The sequence below is a fragment of the Gossypium raimondii genome, chromosome 9 (assembly GCF_025698545.1).
Source record: "Gossypium raimondii isolate GPD5lz chromosome 9, ASM2569854v1, whole genome shotgun sequence".
Lineage (NCBI taxonomy): Eukaryota > Viridiplantae > Streptophyta > Magnoliopsida > Malvales > Malvaceae > Gossypium > Gossypium raimondii.
This window is the reverse complement of record NC_068573.1, coordinates 6,476,579-6,491,539: the sequence shown is the minus strand read 5'-3', so window position 1 is coordinate 6,491,539 and position 14,961 is coordinate 6,476,579. Positions and strand designations below refer to the sequence as shown.

General features: G+C 35.5%; 1 protein-coding gene across 1 annotated transcript; it reads right to left on the bottom strand.

Moving 5' to 3' along the window:
- Window positions 1–10,058: 10,058 nt before the first annotated feature.
- On the bottom strand, window positions 10,059–12,100 carry LOC105797822 (AP2-like ethylene-responsive transcription factor At1g16060). Its single transcript, XM_012627731.1, has 7 exons — window positions 11,806–12,100; window positions 11,679–11,687; window positions 11,482–11,570; window positions 11,226–11,299; window positions 11,089–11,139; window positions 10,895–10,971; window positions 10,059–10,808 (listed from the first exon to the last, which is right to left on the bottom strand). Exons 1-7 carry the CDS (start codon window positions 12,098–12,100, stop codon window positions 10,231–10,233), a joined length of 1,173 nt encoding a protein of 390 aa, XP_012483185.1. The 3' UTR covers window positions 10,059–10,230.
- Between the last annotated feature and the right edge of the window lie 2,861 nt (window positions 12,101–14,961).

Here is a 14,961-nt window from a genome sequence, read left to right as displayed (position 1 = left end):
GCCCTTACATGCCGTAGCTCTTTTTTGGAAAAAAATGACTTACGCTTTTTAAAAGAGTAAATCAATTCACAGGAAAATGGGTTTATTTTCCATTGACCAAGTTGTTTTTCATAAAACAAATATATGAAAATTCAAAAAAAAAAATTTTCGCAAGTCACGAATTCCGTAAAGTCCTTTCATTGTTATAAACTGATCAAATTTCTAGATTGAGAAAATTAAAAAAAAAATCGGTGCATGTACTTGACTATTATAGAGAACCGATGGAATTAGTCTTTCTACTATTAATTGAATCAATTTAGTCCTTAATTATACTATTAAAAAGAATCAAATAATGCTAAATTGGAATGTTTTAAAAATATCAATTATTATTTAACAAAGTTAATACTTTAAAAAATTATGGTCTCGTAAATGAAATCTTTTATTTGGAATTGAACTGCAATTAAGAAAATATTTTTCAAGACATTTTTATACAAGAAATATTAACTTTGTTACAATTTGAACTTATTTGATTCTTTTAATAGTATAAGGACTAAATTGATTCATTTAATAATATAAGGACTCATTTGATCCAAACCTTATAAAATAGGAAACCCCCAAGCAATTTAACCAAATAAAGTCTATTGCTAAATTTATACCCTTGAAGTAATCACCTTTAAACCTCATGAATAGTAGCACCCTAAAGAAGTTAAGCTGTCAAACTCGAATACTGTTAAAATTAAAATCATAGTTCCAATACGAGATTGGAAAATTTAAACAAAATTCAACTAACAAACAAAGAAAGAAGTACTGGTTTTCGTTTACTATGAAGAATTCAGACATGACTGATTAATACTTCACAACAAACTTGTTGGATTTTTTTATGAAGGAGAGGTTGTAAACAAAAGCAAAAAAGATGAAAAATGGAGAAGTTAATTTTTGGTGAACTGTTTCATTAAAAAACTTATACTTAGTTTACATAAAAAAGTTTATGCTTAAATAAGCTAAAAAAAAAAATTAAAACTTGGCTTAATTCAGTGACTAGATTCACGTAACTTCCTTTTTCATTTGCTGGTTTCTGTCTAATCGCCTACCAAAATGTTTAATCAAAATTTACCACAGTTTCAGTGCAAGTTGGCAAGTTGGCAACTTGCAGAGTGAAGAGCTCACAGGTGAGCTCTAGACCTGTCCACCGGGCCCGAAAAAAATTTTCAGCTCGCCTCCTAGGCCCGGGCCCAGCCCATTTTTAAAATAAACATTAAAAAATTATTTTAAAAATAAAAAAATAAAATAAAATTATTTTAAAATTAAAAAAAAATATATTTATTATATTCGGGCCGGGCCGAGCTGGGCCCGGGCAAAAAAAATGGTGCCTGAGGCTCTGTCCGTTTTTTAAACGGGCCTCATTTTTTTGCCCAAGCCCATATTTCGTGTCTATATTTTTACCCGAATCCTCCCATATTTCGGGCGGGCCGTCGGGCCGGGCCGCCCGGCCCATGGACAAGTCTAGTGAGCTCTTATGCTTGGTGAGTTCGTAGTGTTTGTGAGCTCGCGATCTTGGTGAGCTCGCACATTTGGTGAGCTCGTACATTTTGGTGAGCTCATAGTTCTTGGTGAGCTGTTCTGGTGAGTTCGCAGTTCACAGTTCATAGGTGAGCTCGCAATCTTGGTAAGCTTGCAGTTCGTAGTTAGCAATGGATGGTCATTTCACAACACTCCTCCTTAACCTCCATGCTTTGAACTCTAATATCATAACACATGTAACACCCCAAACCTGACTTAGGAGTTATGGCCGAATCTGGCGGTGTTACATTTCGTGGTATCAGAGCCAAGTTGAAAAACTCGACTGTGGAATGGGTTTTGAAAATATTTGGAATTTCTGGAAAACTGTTCTTGAAGTGTTTTGGAAGGTTTACAAGTGTGACACACCGAGCCTCTAGCGCTAAATCCGTAAGTTTTCTCTATATTGCAGACTGCTTGAACTGAAATATATTGAGAGACTACTATAGATAGTAGGACTGTGCTGAAACTCATTAGTTAGAGTAAATTGAGACAGTAGGAAACTGGAAACTGTAGGGAGACCTTGATTTGCGAAAACAAAACTCTGATTACTGCTTTTCATAAGACATCTGTTAATAATTACTGGAATTACAAACTGATACATAAAACTTCTTAAACAGATAATACGTTATTTGATATGAGCATAAGAGGTACACACGAACGAGGTATAATAGGCCATGGTAGAGGCCATAGAGGTGTTTGAGTTAGGTCTTTGTCGTTTGGCCATATACCTAATTTGGAACTAGAGTGCGTAGCAGAAGCGTAGTGGTGGAGTCTGTGCTATGCGACTGATTTGATAATTGGAAATTTCGAGGGCAAAATTTCTTTTAAGGAGGGGTGAATTGTAACAACTCGAATTTTGGGCTTAGAAGAAATAGGTTTTGAACAATGGAGCAGTTAGGAGACTGTACATAAATATTTAGTTGTGCAAGGAAGTGACATAAATTGCTTGTTTGCTTTAATGGCTAAGCGATTTGGGTGTGTATGAGAGTGTTTGAGAAGCTTGGGTTCAAGTCTTGGCTTTTGCAGAATTTTTAGTTTTGCTTTTAAATGAATCTGGACACTAACATATAGGCTTTATAAATAATAGTGCTTGTTTTATGACACAAAAATAACTTGTGGTCTAGTGGCAAGGTGGTGTGTTGTGTAACTGTGAGGTCTGAGGTTCAAGTTTTGGGTTATGCAATGGAGTATTTATTTTGCTGCTTGAGTTGTGTAGGTAGTGGAGTTGGATTGAAACACAGCTAAGGGGAGTTTGAATGAAATTTGAATGGAGTTGTTGGGGGAGTTGAGGAGAAATCGGTGGAGTGATTTAAGGAGGGATAAGGGGAGAGATTTTAGGAGAAAATCAAGGGAAGTGAGGGGAGAGGAGAGGTGTGCCGAAAATGGACTTTGTTACTCAGGAAAATTCAACTAGAGTGCATACTGCTCATTTTTGTTGTACTTTTCATGCCGATTTTGTGTGGTGTTTTCACTCTTTTTGCTTGAAGGCCGATGTGGTAAGGGGTTTTTGCATATTCGTCTGTCTCGTTTTTTTTTTGTGTTGGCAACCTCTATTTGGCCGAATATTGCCTCTCTCAATTGTCTCTTTTTCTTTCCTTTCCAAGTAATTCTACTGGTGGCTAATCTATTTTCTCTCCTTTTTCATTTTTTTTATTTTTTTACCTTCTACCGAAACCTCTTCAACCCCTAAACCATTCACCTCCCTTCTTTCCAATTTGCTCCTTTTTTCTACCTTCTTTGTGCCGACTTTTTCATTGCTCTCTGTCGATTTTGTATACCATTCTTATTTTACGGTTTTATACTTTCAGTAAGTTGGTGTTCGTTTTGACTTAAATTGGTCTAATAGATAATTGATATTAAGGGGTTTCAACTGGATTGCAGGTAATAATCCTGAGATCTAGTGACCAACATTGTTTCGATGAGTGAAGTGTTTAGGGATTCGGTTGTTCAATCAAGGTAAGTGAATGTCAATCAAGAAGTTATGTGTAATGAATATGATTCATTTTAAATTCAATTGATATGTGGTTAAACGAGTGTTTCGGGTGAACATAGGTTCGAAAGTGTTCGAGGATTGTCTGCGCATCTTCTTGTAAACAGGTGTGTAAACACCCCACTGTAACTGTAGAACGATAAAAGTCGAAAAGCTGGAAATACGACGTTTGAGACCACACACGCGTCCGATCGCTCGTGTGGTAAGCCCAACCCACGAAACATTGGCGATGGACTGTAGAGGCCTCCGTGAGCTTTTGCATGGGCTTAAGCTGTAATGGGCCACGTTAGGCTGAAATGGGCTATGTGGGCTCAAAGGGCTTGTGGGCCCCACACGGATGAAATCCACGAATTGTGGCAAATATTGGACTAGGCGATATAGATCTCATAGCCGTGGCAAAATCTGGGCTAAACAGGCCGCACGAGCGTGTGAGCCCACTTGGGCCGAGTAATGGGCTTTGGGCCCATTTACACTGTTATGACTATTTAGGTTACCTGAGTCGCTTGAGGCGACTGCAAATCGTTCGAGAGGTCGATATCTACACCGAGACCCCCATAGGGTAAATGACCGAAATTCTCCCATAGGGTAAAATGACATAAATACCCCCATAAGGTAAAATGACCAAAATATCCCCATAGGATAAAATGACCGAAATACCCTAATAGGGTAAAATGACCGAAATACCCCCATAGGGTAAAATGACTGTTATACCCCTAGGAGATAAAATGACTGTTATACCCTTAGGAGATGAAATGACTGTTATGGCCTTATGTTATGTATGACTGATTTGCTCTATGATATGTATGACTATGATTGAGCATGACATTTTGCATACACGTATGATATTATGTCACGATACATTGCATGGGGATGGGTTGTTATATTTGGAGGAAGTGTATCGTACTGATAAGGTTGCATGGGCCGCCCAAGACGACTGTGGATCTACTGATGGCTATATGCCATTTATTTTACTGGCAACTTTGCTACAATACTGTTTAGTGCCGCAACAGGTGCTAATCTTGGTATGTCTGGCTGGGGGGGTCGATTTTATCCCCACATGGTGTGTTTGGTGAGACAGAGTGGTGCGTAGAGGCTGGATTTGGTAGGATTTCTAACTGCATATCTGTACTGATTAATGATTTTGTACTGTTACTGCATCGATTAATAATATTACATATTGTTCACTGCATGACTAATATCTGTTACTGTTATGGGCCAAGGCCCCACTGATACTATTATTGAAATGGGGCAAAGGCCCTACTGATTACTGGCATTGTGATGGGTTCAAGCCCAATCGTTTACTATTATGGGAAAGGGCTTAGGCCCACACTAAACTGGACTGTTATTGTAACGGGCTCAGGCCCAAACTGCATTTATCTATTGTTTAATTGACTGTTTGCTTGTTAGAGGATTACACACTGAGTTTTCGTAAACTCACCCCTCTGTTTAACTGTACAGGGAATCCCTAGTTGTAGGCGGGTCAGTGCTGCGAGGGACTCGATGATGGCCACACAACCGCATCAGCTTTCGTTTTTAGCTTCTGATTTATAAGTAACTGAATTTGGGTATTTTTATGTAAAAATGCCTCTTTAAAGTTATAAACTTTAAATTGGGGTTTTTATTTAATTAGTTTGACATAAACTGCTAGTTGTAGAAAAAGACGGGTTTTCAAAAGGTAATTGTTTTCAAAGACACTAATTTTCGTAAAATAATGTAAAAGTTTCCACATCAAACAACGTTTTAAATATAGTAACAAACTAATATGATCAACACACTGCTAAAGACAACTTGAGTTTTCAATAAACGTGAATTAGTATGGAACGGGTTTTCAATGAAACTATGTTTTTGAAAAACACTTCAATGTGATATCACCAGATTCAGCCATAACGTCTAGGCCGGGTTTGGGGTGTTACAACACATCTTTTCAAACCTCATCTTCCTAAGAGGTTTTGTTAGAATATTAGCTAACCGGTCTTACGAACTGTAGTGAACTAATGTGACTTCCTTAGCTTGCTCCATTTCTCTTACAAAGTGATACTTGATTTTAAATTGTTTTGTTCTACCATGGAACACTGGATTTTTTGCAATTGCAACAGCTGATTAGTTATCACACTTGATCTTTGTTGCTTCTTCTTGTTTCAAATTTAAATCATTCAGCAATTTTCTTAACTAAATGGCTTAATTTACAGCTGCTGATGCTGTGACATGCTCAACTTCAGCAGTTGGTCGTGCTACTGTTTCTTGTTTCTTTGAGCTCCAACAGAACACACTCGATCCTGGAGTGAAGATATAGCCTGAAGTACTCTTCATGTCTTCAAAAGATCCATCCCAATCACTGTCTGGATACCCAAGTAGCTTGATCTTTTCAGTCCTCATAAACTTCACTCCATGATCTAGAGTTCCTCTTATGTATCGTAGAACTCTTTTTGCTGCCTTATAGTGATTCACATTACAACAATGTATGAACCTTGATAACAGACTTACAACAAACATGATTTCAGGTTTAGATGGTGTCAAGTAAAACAGACATCCCACCAAGCTTCTGTAGCTTGTTTCATCAACTTTTTCATCATCTTCATTGCTGGTGAGCTTCTCACATTGAGTAATAGGGGTGTTCGCAGGTTTACAATTCTCCATGCTATATCTTCGTAGGATTTTTATAGTGAACCCTTTTTGGTTTATAAAGATTGCATTGTGAGTTTGGTTCACCTCCAGACCGAGGAAGTATGTCATTTCACCTAAGTCTGACATTTCAAACTTTTCTTGCATTTGATCTTTGAATATAATTACCAGTTTGTTGTTGCTGCCAATTACAAGTAAAATAATAAAATAATGAGTAGTATTATATTACTAGTTTTCTTCACATATAAAGTGGCCTTGCTGATGCTTCTTTCAAAACCCATTTCTGTAAAGTGGCTGTCAATTCTTTCATACCACGCTCTTGGTGCTTGCTTCAAACCATACAACGCTTTATGCAGTTTATACACCTTGGCCTCACACCCAGGTACTATGAACCCTTGTGGTTGTTTAACATAAATCTCTTCCTTCAAATAACCATTTAGGAAGGCTAACTTCACATCCATCTGATGTACTCTCTAACCCTTTTGAGCAGCAAGAGTTAGTAGCAGTCTTATGGTATCAAACCTTGCAACGGGGGAAAAGGTTTCAGTGAAGTCTACTCCATATTATTGGCTAAACCCTTTCACAACCAACCTCACTTTATATCTGTTGACTGATCCATTAGGATTCCTCTTGGTTCTGAACACCTATTTGACACTAATTCATAACTGTTCACCATTCAGCTTCCTGAGTAGCTTCTTCAAAAGTGACTAGTTCTTGCTTCGCCAAATTACACTGTTGATAGATTTTAGTGATGGACCTGGTTCCTCGTACTGGTTGTTCATCAACTACATCATTTTTAGTTTGGTCTACAGTGGTTTGCAGATACGGTCTTGGACTCCCTTGTTCACACATCTCCTCCTCTATTGTAGTTCAATTCCAAATTTTTGTTTCGTTAAACTTCACATCTCTACTTGTGATCACATTTTTGGTGAAAGGATTATAGATTCTATATCTTTTCTTAACACTAGAATATCCAACAAGTATCCCTGGTTGTGATCTACTGTCCAGCTTGCTTCTTTTCTCTCCTGGAACATGAACAAAATAGGTGTAACCAAATACTTTTAAATGTGAAATAGAAGGTTTAAAACCATACCAGGCTTCAAATGGTGTCTTCCCTTCAACAGTTTTAGTAGGTAGTCTGTTTACCAGGTAAGTAACGGTGTTTACTGCCTCTGCTCAAAAATCATTTGGTAATTTACTTTCAAACAGTAAGTAGCGAGCCATATTCATCACAGTTCTATTCTTTCTTTCACTTACTCCAATTTTTTTGTGGAGTGTATACATTGCTCAATTAATGGTGAACACCAGACTCTTCGCAGAACTTTTCAAACTTCTTTGATGTGTATTCTGACCCATTATCTGATCTTACCATTTTGAGCTTGTAATCACTTTGGTTTTTAACCATAGCTTTAAACTTGAAGAAGATTTCAGCCGCCTTGGACTTGTTTTTCATGAAGTACACCCAACAAAACTTTTTACTATCATCTATGAACAACACAAAGTACCTACTTCCATTTAGCGAACTTATTTTCATGGGTCTGCAAGTGTCAGTATGTACTAAGTGTAATTTTTCAATGGCTCGCCATGTTGTGTTCGTAGGAAATGAAGACCTCGCTTGTTTCCCAAGCTGACATACTTTGCATACATTTTCATGATCAACCATTTTTGATAGATTTTCAACCAAGTTATTCTTGGACATTAGACTTAAGGGTTTGTATTCAACATGTCCCATTTTTCTGTGCCATAGTTTTGTTTCATCCAACAAGCTGGTATATGCTGCTGAAGTTCTAAGTTCCAGTTAACATTAAAACTTCTATCTGCCATCTTTGTTGATATGAGCTTGCATCCACTTGAATTAATAATTAGACATTTGTTTTCTTTGAATACCACCGAGTAAATTTTCTCGAGCAGCTATCCTACACTTAGCAGGTTTTGATCTATGTTAGGGACTAAAAGAACATTTGTAACAAGTTTAGTACCTGATGCAGTTTTGATTAAAAAATTTCCTTTTCTAACTGCTACAATATATTAGCTATTTCCAACTTTCACCTTGGAATGAAACCTTTTTTCAACATTCTTGAAGATGTCCGCATCTGCTGTCATGTAACTTGTACACCTGTTATATATGAGCCAATTCTTTTTTACTCCGTTGGTGAGTTTGCATGGTGTTGCGAGCTGGGCTTCGCAAGAGGCTGTGAACATGAGTTCTTTTGCTTCTGTTGTCTGTGCCTCTGTATTTTGTTGTTGAGTATGCTGTTTGTTTTTGCATACTTTCTCTACATGACCAAGCTGCTTGCAGTTTTTGCATTGAGCATTAGGCCTGAACTAACAGAATTTCTCAGGATGACCCAACTTCTTGTAGTGCAAACACTTTTTCTTTCCACTATCTTTCTTTGACTTCTCCTTTTTGTCTCACTAACCCTTCTTTACTTTCTGACTTGAGGAGCTTGCAACCTCTCTGTTTTTAGCTTGAAAAGCTCCTTCAGCATGTCCTTCTTCTCTGTTTGCCCTTCTTTATTCTAGAGCATATAGAACATAGATTAGCTTTGAGAGTGAGATGGTTGATAGATCCTTTGAATCTTCTAGTGAGGATATCATTGATTTGTATCTCTCAGGTTGTGTGGTAATCACCTTCTCAGCTACTCGACTATCAAGGAACTGATCACCTAGCAGTCTTATCTGGTTCACCACTGCCATGGTTCGATCTGAATATTGCTTCACCGTCTCAACTTCCTTCATTTTGAGGTTTTCAAAATATCGTCTGAGATTTATCATCTGCTGCTGCCTTGTTTTCTGTGATCCCTAGAACTCCTCTTTGAGCTTATCCCAAGCTTGTTTGGGAGTTTCACGAGCTATGATTGTTATGAAGATCACGTCTGAAACACCATTTTGTAGGCAAGACATCACCTTATGTTTTATGGCACATTCCTCACTGCGCTGTTTCATTTGAGCAAGAGTGGATTTGACCTCAGCACTAGTGGTTTTATTTATCATTTACAACCTCTCAAAAATCGAAGGCTTGAAGATATGTTTTCATCTTTACTACCTAGATGTGGTAGTTTTCACTTGTAAAAATAGGGGGTGGTGGTGTAAAGTTTGCTGAAGACATTTTTTATTAAAAAAACAGGCCTCAAAGATAAATGACTCTTGATACCAATTGTTGGATTTTTGATGAATGAGAGGTTGAAAATAGAAGTAAAAAAGATGAAAAATGGAGAAGTTAATTTTTGGTAAACTATTTCATTAAAAAACTGATACTTAGCTTACATGAAAAATTATGCTTAAATTAGCTCAAAATAATAATAATATATTACAGCTTGGCTTAATTCAATGACTAGATTCACATAACTTCCTTTTTCATTTGTTGGTTTTTGTCTAATTGCCTACCAAAATGTTTAATCAAAATTTATCATAGTTTCAGTGCAAGTTGGCAACTTGCAGAGTGAAGAGCTCGCAGTGTTGGTGAGTTAGCGATCTTGGTGAGCTCACATATTTGGTGAGCTTGTACATTTTGGTGAGCTCATAGTTCTTGATGAGCTGCTTTGGTGAAGAGTTCGCAGTTCGCAGTTAGCATAAATGGTCATTTCGCAAAAAAAAAGTCTGAAAAGACCGTTATGGTAATTTCGGTTTTCGAGTTCATCAAGTTCATTGGATTCATCTTCCAATTTGTTGTTTATTTTTTTGGTATCATTTAGACAGGTGCGAAGAAATGGTGTTTGTTCCCATTATTAAGCTCTAATTGACCCTTCATTATAAAATTCTTATTGCTTTTTCGTACCATACAAGTTGGTAAATGTGCATGTATTTTCTCATTATTTTCAAACAAACTATACAGTATTTTTATACAAACTATTTTTTTTCGAGAACTATGCATTACCATCTAAATATATATCTACAAATACTCGACTTTTGTAGATGAACATAAATATAGATGTTATAATTTACAACATTGCAGATTTTACAAGCCATCCCCAATGCTACCATTAGCTACTTTCCTATGTTTCTAAACCATACACACTACATATGTATAGAGACTTTCGGATCAAAACGGTCATTATCTCGCAGCCTTTCTTGGTAGATCATATAACGAAAGGGAGCTCATTTTCTTGCAATTGTATGCTATCTTTAGTTGGAGAGAAAAATAATGAGAAACCACTACCAATTTCATCATAAAATAGCCTACCAAACTCATCACTATGATCAGAACGTCCTGATTGTTGATTCTTTTGTTCATTATCTGCATCACTGTTACTGCTTTCATCTTCTGATACATTATTTGCATTCTTTTCTACCAGTTCTCGAAATACCGAAGATCGAAGGAGCAAACTTAATGCAGTAGGTGATGAAGACTTGTATGATACTGGGAGTTTGGTTTCAACAACATGTTGTTGCTTTTGAGGAGAGTTGAAGTAATCTGTAGCAAAAGGGTAGTGGATTGAGGGCTTAGATTCTTCTATTGGACTGTAACAACTTGTTGATTGTACCGATTCGGGTTCGACCGTTGCTGGTGTTTCGTTAGCTGCAATTCGATAATTATTTGTCATCCCAGGCCTTAACCAGCCTACATAAGTACTTAAATCGAAGTTGGTCACTGCATTGATCCCTCTATATTCGATTGCTGCAATGTCGTAAGCCCGAGCAGCCTCCTCTTGTGTGTCTGCAAATCGTATAAACATGTCGTTTAGGGTAATAGAAATGTTATATTTTCCATCCATGGCTGAAAGGTTGCCATATTGAACTTACTGTAAGTGCCAAGGTATAGATATTTGTTTCCGAACACTCTCCCTATTCTTGCTTCCCATCTTCCATTGTGATGGTGCCTGCAAGTTTTATCCAAGGAATCTTTAGCCTGTAATGTAACACGTGTCTCCAACGTACGAGTATATGATCCTCCAAATATATAAGAGCATAGGTCACTAGATTATTAACAAAAGTACCTTGCAACTCCCCTGTACTTGGATACTCCTCTTGAGAACCCACTGCTCTTTCTGTAACAAAGAAAATCCATTAGATGTTAACTATTTAGCCTTTAGATAATTATATTAGTTTATGATTTGATAGATCAAGGGTTTACCTTCTTAATGAGGCCAAGAACTCCTCTTTGGTTACAGTCTGCATTACTTCAATCTCTTTTTCATAATCTGATATCTGCATAAACCGTTGAGCGAGTTAGATTTGGTGTTTAAATATACAATTTTAATTAAAACTATGTTGCTCGAACCCATTATTTTTCTTGCAACATCCGTATCCAACACTGAAAACTGAATCCGAGTAACATAAATAGAAGATAATCATAGTTGTTAAATAAGAATATAAGATATAATACATACGGGAAAGTTAGTGGAAGTTGACGTCCCCCAATACTTAAGTGCAGCTAAATCATATGCTCTTGCAGCAGCTTCTTCATCATCATAAGCACCTGATCAAAGTTCATATAACATACCATTGTTATTTCACCTTAATATATACAAGACTTCGGGTTGTATATATGTGTTAGAAAAAGTGAAACAACTTGTGATGTACTCACCAAGGTAAACTGCAGGATCCCCGAGCCGATTCCAGACACAGACAAATCATGCAACATGTAAGCATCCTAAATTGAAAGTTATAGTGAAAATGAACTGAAATGCAATGAAGACAAATAGTTTTTTTACCTTGTTTGCCTTTCTTCTTTTGTGTAACATTCCATGAAAGCTTATCCCACAAGTGAGCTTCATACCTGCCTGTCCATCTATGCTTGCTGACTCCCCGAAACCGAGAACTTCTTTTCACAGTGATTGCAGCAGCAGGAGCATTGCTGCTTTGATCATTTTGTTGCAGACCTTGATTGACATCACTGCGGTCTCTTCTTCGTCTTTTAACACATTTTACGGCTTGAACATCACCATATACGGAGCTCATACGACGCCTTCTTTGGTAAGATTCATCCTTAACCATAATCATTTCCATCCCTTGTTTCCCTTCTAATTGCTTTTCTTCTTTATTCTCTCTTTTGCTGGTTGTCGATCTTCCAATGGCTGCTTGATCCCATAGTAAGAATTCATGTATATATATTATGGTTATAAATTTTGGAGCTATTATGTTTCGTTATTTGTTGCATAAATTATTGTTTTAAGTCCAAACAAACATGTCGATGATATCTATGAACAATTAAAGACAAATTTGGTCCGTCCATGAAAATTTTACTTGTCCATATTCTGTTTTTCAGCACATATATATACGTATACGTATATATGTGTGTATGTAAATATTAAATTCCTTTGAGCTTTTTGTTTTATGCGAAACAGGCAAAGACCGAATAGAGCCGAGAACAACTTAATTGAAGTTGAATTTTCAATAATAAATTAAACATGCAACGGAATATAACAGGATTTTTGTTGGATAAGACAATGTTGAGTTGGGTTTTGAGGGTCAACTTTCATTGGATTCATCGTTCATTTTGTAGTTTATTTATTTTGGAAGTGGGTGAGTGATGGTAGAGTGGTGGAAAGAAATGGTGTCTGTTCCCATTAGGAAGCTGTAGTGGACTGAGTTTACTAAAGAAGTGAAATATTCTAATTATTTAGTTAAGGTTGGAGGGTTGCACAAGAAATATAAGTTCATTTTAGGAACTATTTGTAACGACACTTGTTTATATTTATATATGGGTCTTAGGATATGATGTTTCACAGACAGCCAGAAATTAAAATAAGGCATAATGAATTTTTTGTGATTCAATTTTACAAAAAAAAAAAATATTGTAGTTATTTATTTAATTTTTTTGGTTTTTTTTTTTAGTTTTTGAATTTGTATTTTTTGTCAAATCATCTCAAGATGGATAAAAGGTTAACGTCTTTTTAATTTTGCTAACGTGACATGCGCGTAGATTGTCACGTGGATGATATGTAAACGTTTAATTAAATTTATCAAATTTTAAAAAATATTTTTTTATATTTTTAAATGATTTTATTTTTTAAAAAATATTTTTTATATTTTTTTGAATTTTTAAAAATAAAAAAATTAATTAAATGTTGATGTGTTATCGAGGTGCCAATTCACATGTATGCCATGTTAGCAAAGTTTAAAATGTTAATTTTTCCATTCATTTTGAGGTGATTTGACACAAATCGCAAATTTAAGGGCTAAAAATGAGAAAAATTAAATGGAGGACTAAAAAGATTTTTTTTTTTAATTTGGAGGGCCAAATACATCATAAATGGTAATAAAATTTAATAAAATATTATAACATTCATTTCTTAAAAAAATTAAAATGCATGTACATTTAGACTTAACCTACAAATTGGTATTTAAACTATACTCTATTTCATTGGTATCCCTTTTGGCCATCAATATAGGTTTTTGGACCTATATTGATGGATTTTAATACTTATAGTGGCGGATTTCATCTGTCGGTATATGATAGTTTTGTTTTAGTGCATGAGATAAAATAACATCAAGTTAATGCATCTAACCCAAAGAGATAAGGATATTCTATGACGGTAACACACTAATGACAAGGTCATTGGTTGAGAAAAATTATAAATTTATTTTCGTAATGGTATGTAATAAGGGAGAGTTCAATCATGGTACTTTTAATGGATTGATTACATAGCTAAATAATATTATAATTAATAGACGAAAAGTTGAAACTTAATTATAAATTATTCGAGTCCTAATTATATATGTACAATTGGTCCCTCCGCTAGATCAACACAACCCTATATGGATTGCATTTGAATTAATATGTTACATAAATGAAAATGGCAAATAGAGAAATAGATTTCATGTATCACTATCAATAGTGAATTTTCTCACTAAGAACAAGAGACAACTTAGTGATTAGTTTAATTTCTTTCAATTATTATTTAATTGAATGTAATTAAATAATTAAAATTCAAAAGTGAAAATTAATTAGTTATCGCAATATTGTGGAACGAGGCAATTGAATTTATTTACTCATAGATTTTATTACGATAAAGATGTCGTGATTTTAATTGGATTGAGAAAAATTAAATAACATTTTGGGAATAAAGAATTAATTATTGGGTTGGATAAATTATATGAGTTGATTTAAATATCACATAACATATAATTGTACCCAATATATGAATGAATCAAATATGGCCAACTATAAGTTATGGGTGGCATCCTTGGGTATCCTAGAGTGGTGTGTTACCTATCCTAGCAAAGTCACGGTGGGATTCTGTATTTTCTATTAAAATATTATTATTTTGTCTCCTCCTGTTTGAATAGAGCTTTTGTGATTTTTCCCTACAAATATGTGGTATGGACCAAGTCAAAATATAACACATATTTAGCGTAGTTACTCTGATGGAAAATAATGAGATTTATTATTCCCTAACAAATTTTACTTTTGTGAGAACTTGAGTTAGGTTTCTTGCCCATAAAGAAATTTAATTTTCCCCTCTGGAAAACTAAAAAATTTTCATTGCTATATCGATTAGTGTAGTTAGAGCTCACACTCTAAGCAAACCGATGGTTTGAGAATAACGGAGAAGATCGTGTTGGTTGAAAACTAGGAGATGACCAAAATTGTTAAGTCAAAAACACATATCCTAGTTTGGTAAAGGTTATTGTTAAAAATAACATAATAGCTCAGGTTTTATAAAATTTGTAAAATTTCGTTGCGTAAACGAACACGTTTTCTAAACTAATTTTTCAACAATTTGGGTCCTAATGAGGTAAATTATATTCTACGAGAGGTTTTCCAGGGCATCTATGGAATCATATAGGTGAAAGATCCCTTGCCCAAAAGATTCTAAGGCGGGGCTATTACTAGCCAATCATTCACAATGACACTTTGGACTTTG

Bases quoted from the DNA above. Each gene is read 5' to 3' on its own strand.
- LOC105797822 (XM_012627731.1), bottom strand. From the start codon at position 12,100: ATGGAAATGATTATGGTTAAGGATGAATCTTACCAAAGAAGGCGTCGT. The intron at 10,972-11,088 runs GTACTTTTGTTA...TAAAACTTGCAG, and splicing joins AAGTACAGGGGAGTTGCAAG to GCACCATCACAATGGAAGAT. The intron at 10,809-10,894 runs GTAAGTTCAATA...TACGATTTGCAG, and splicing joins TCTATACCTTGGCACTTACA to ACACACAAGAGGAGGCTGCT.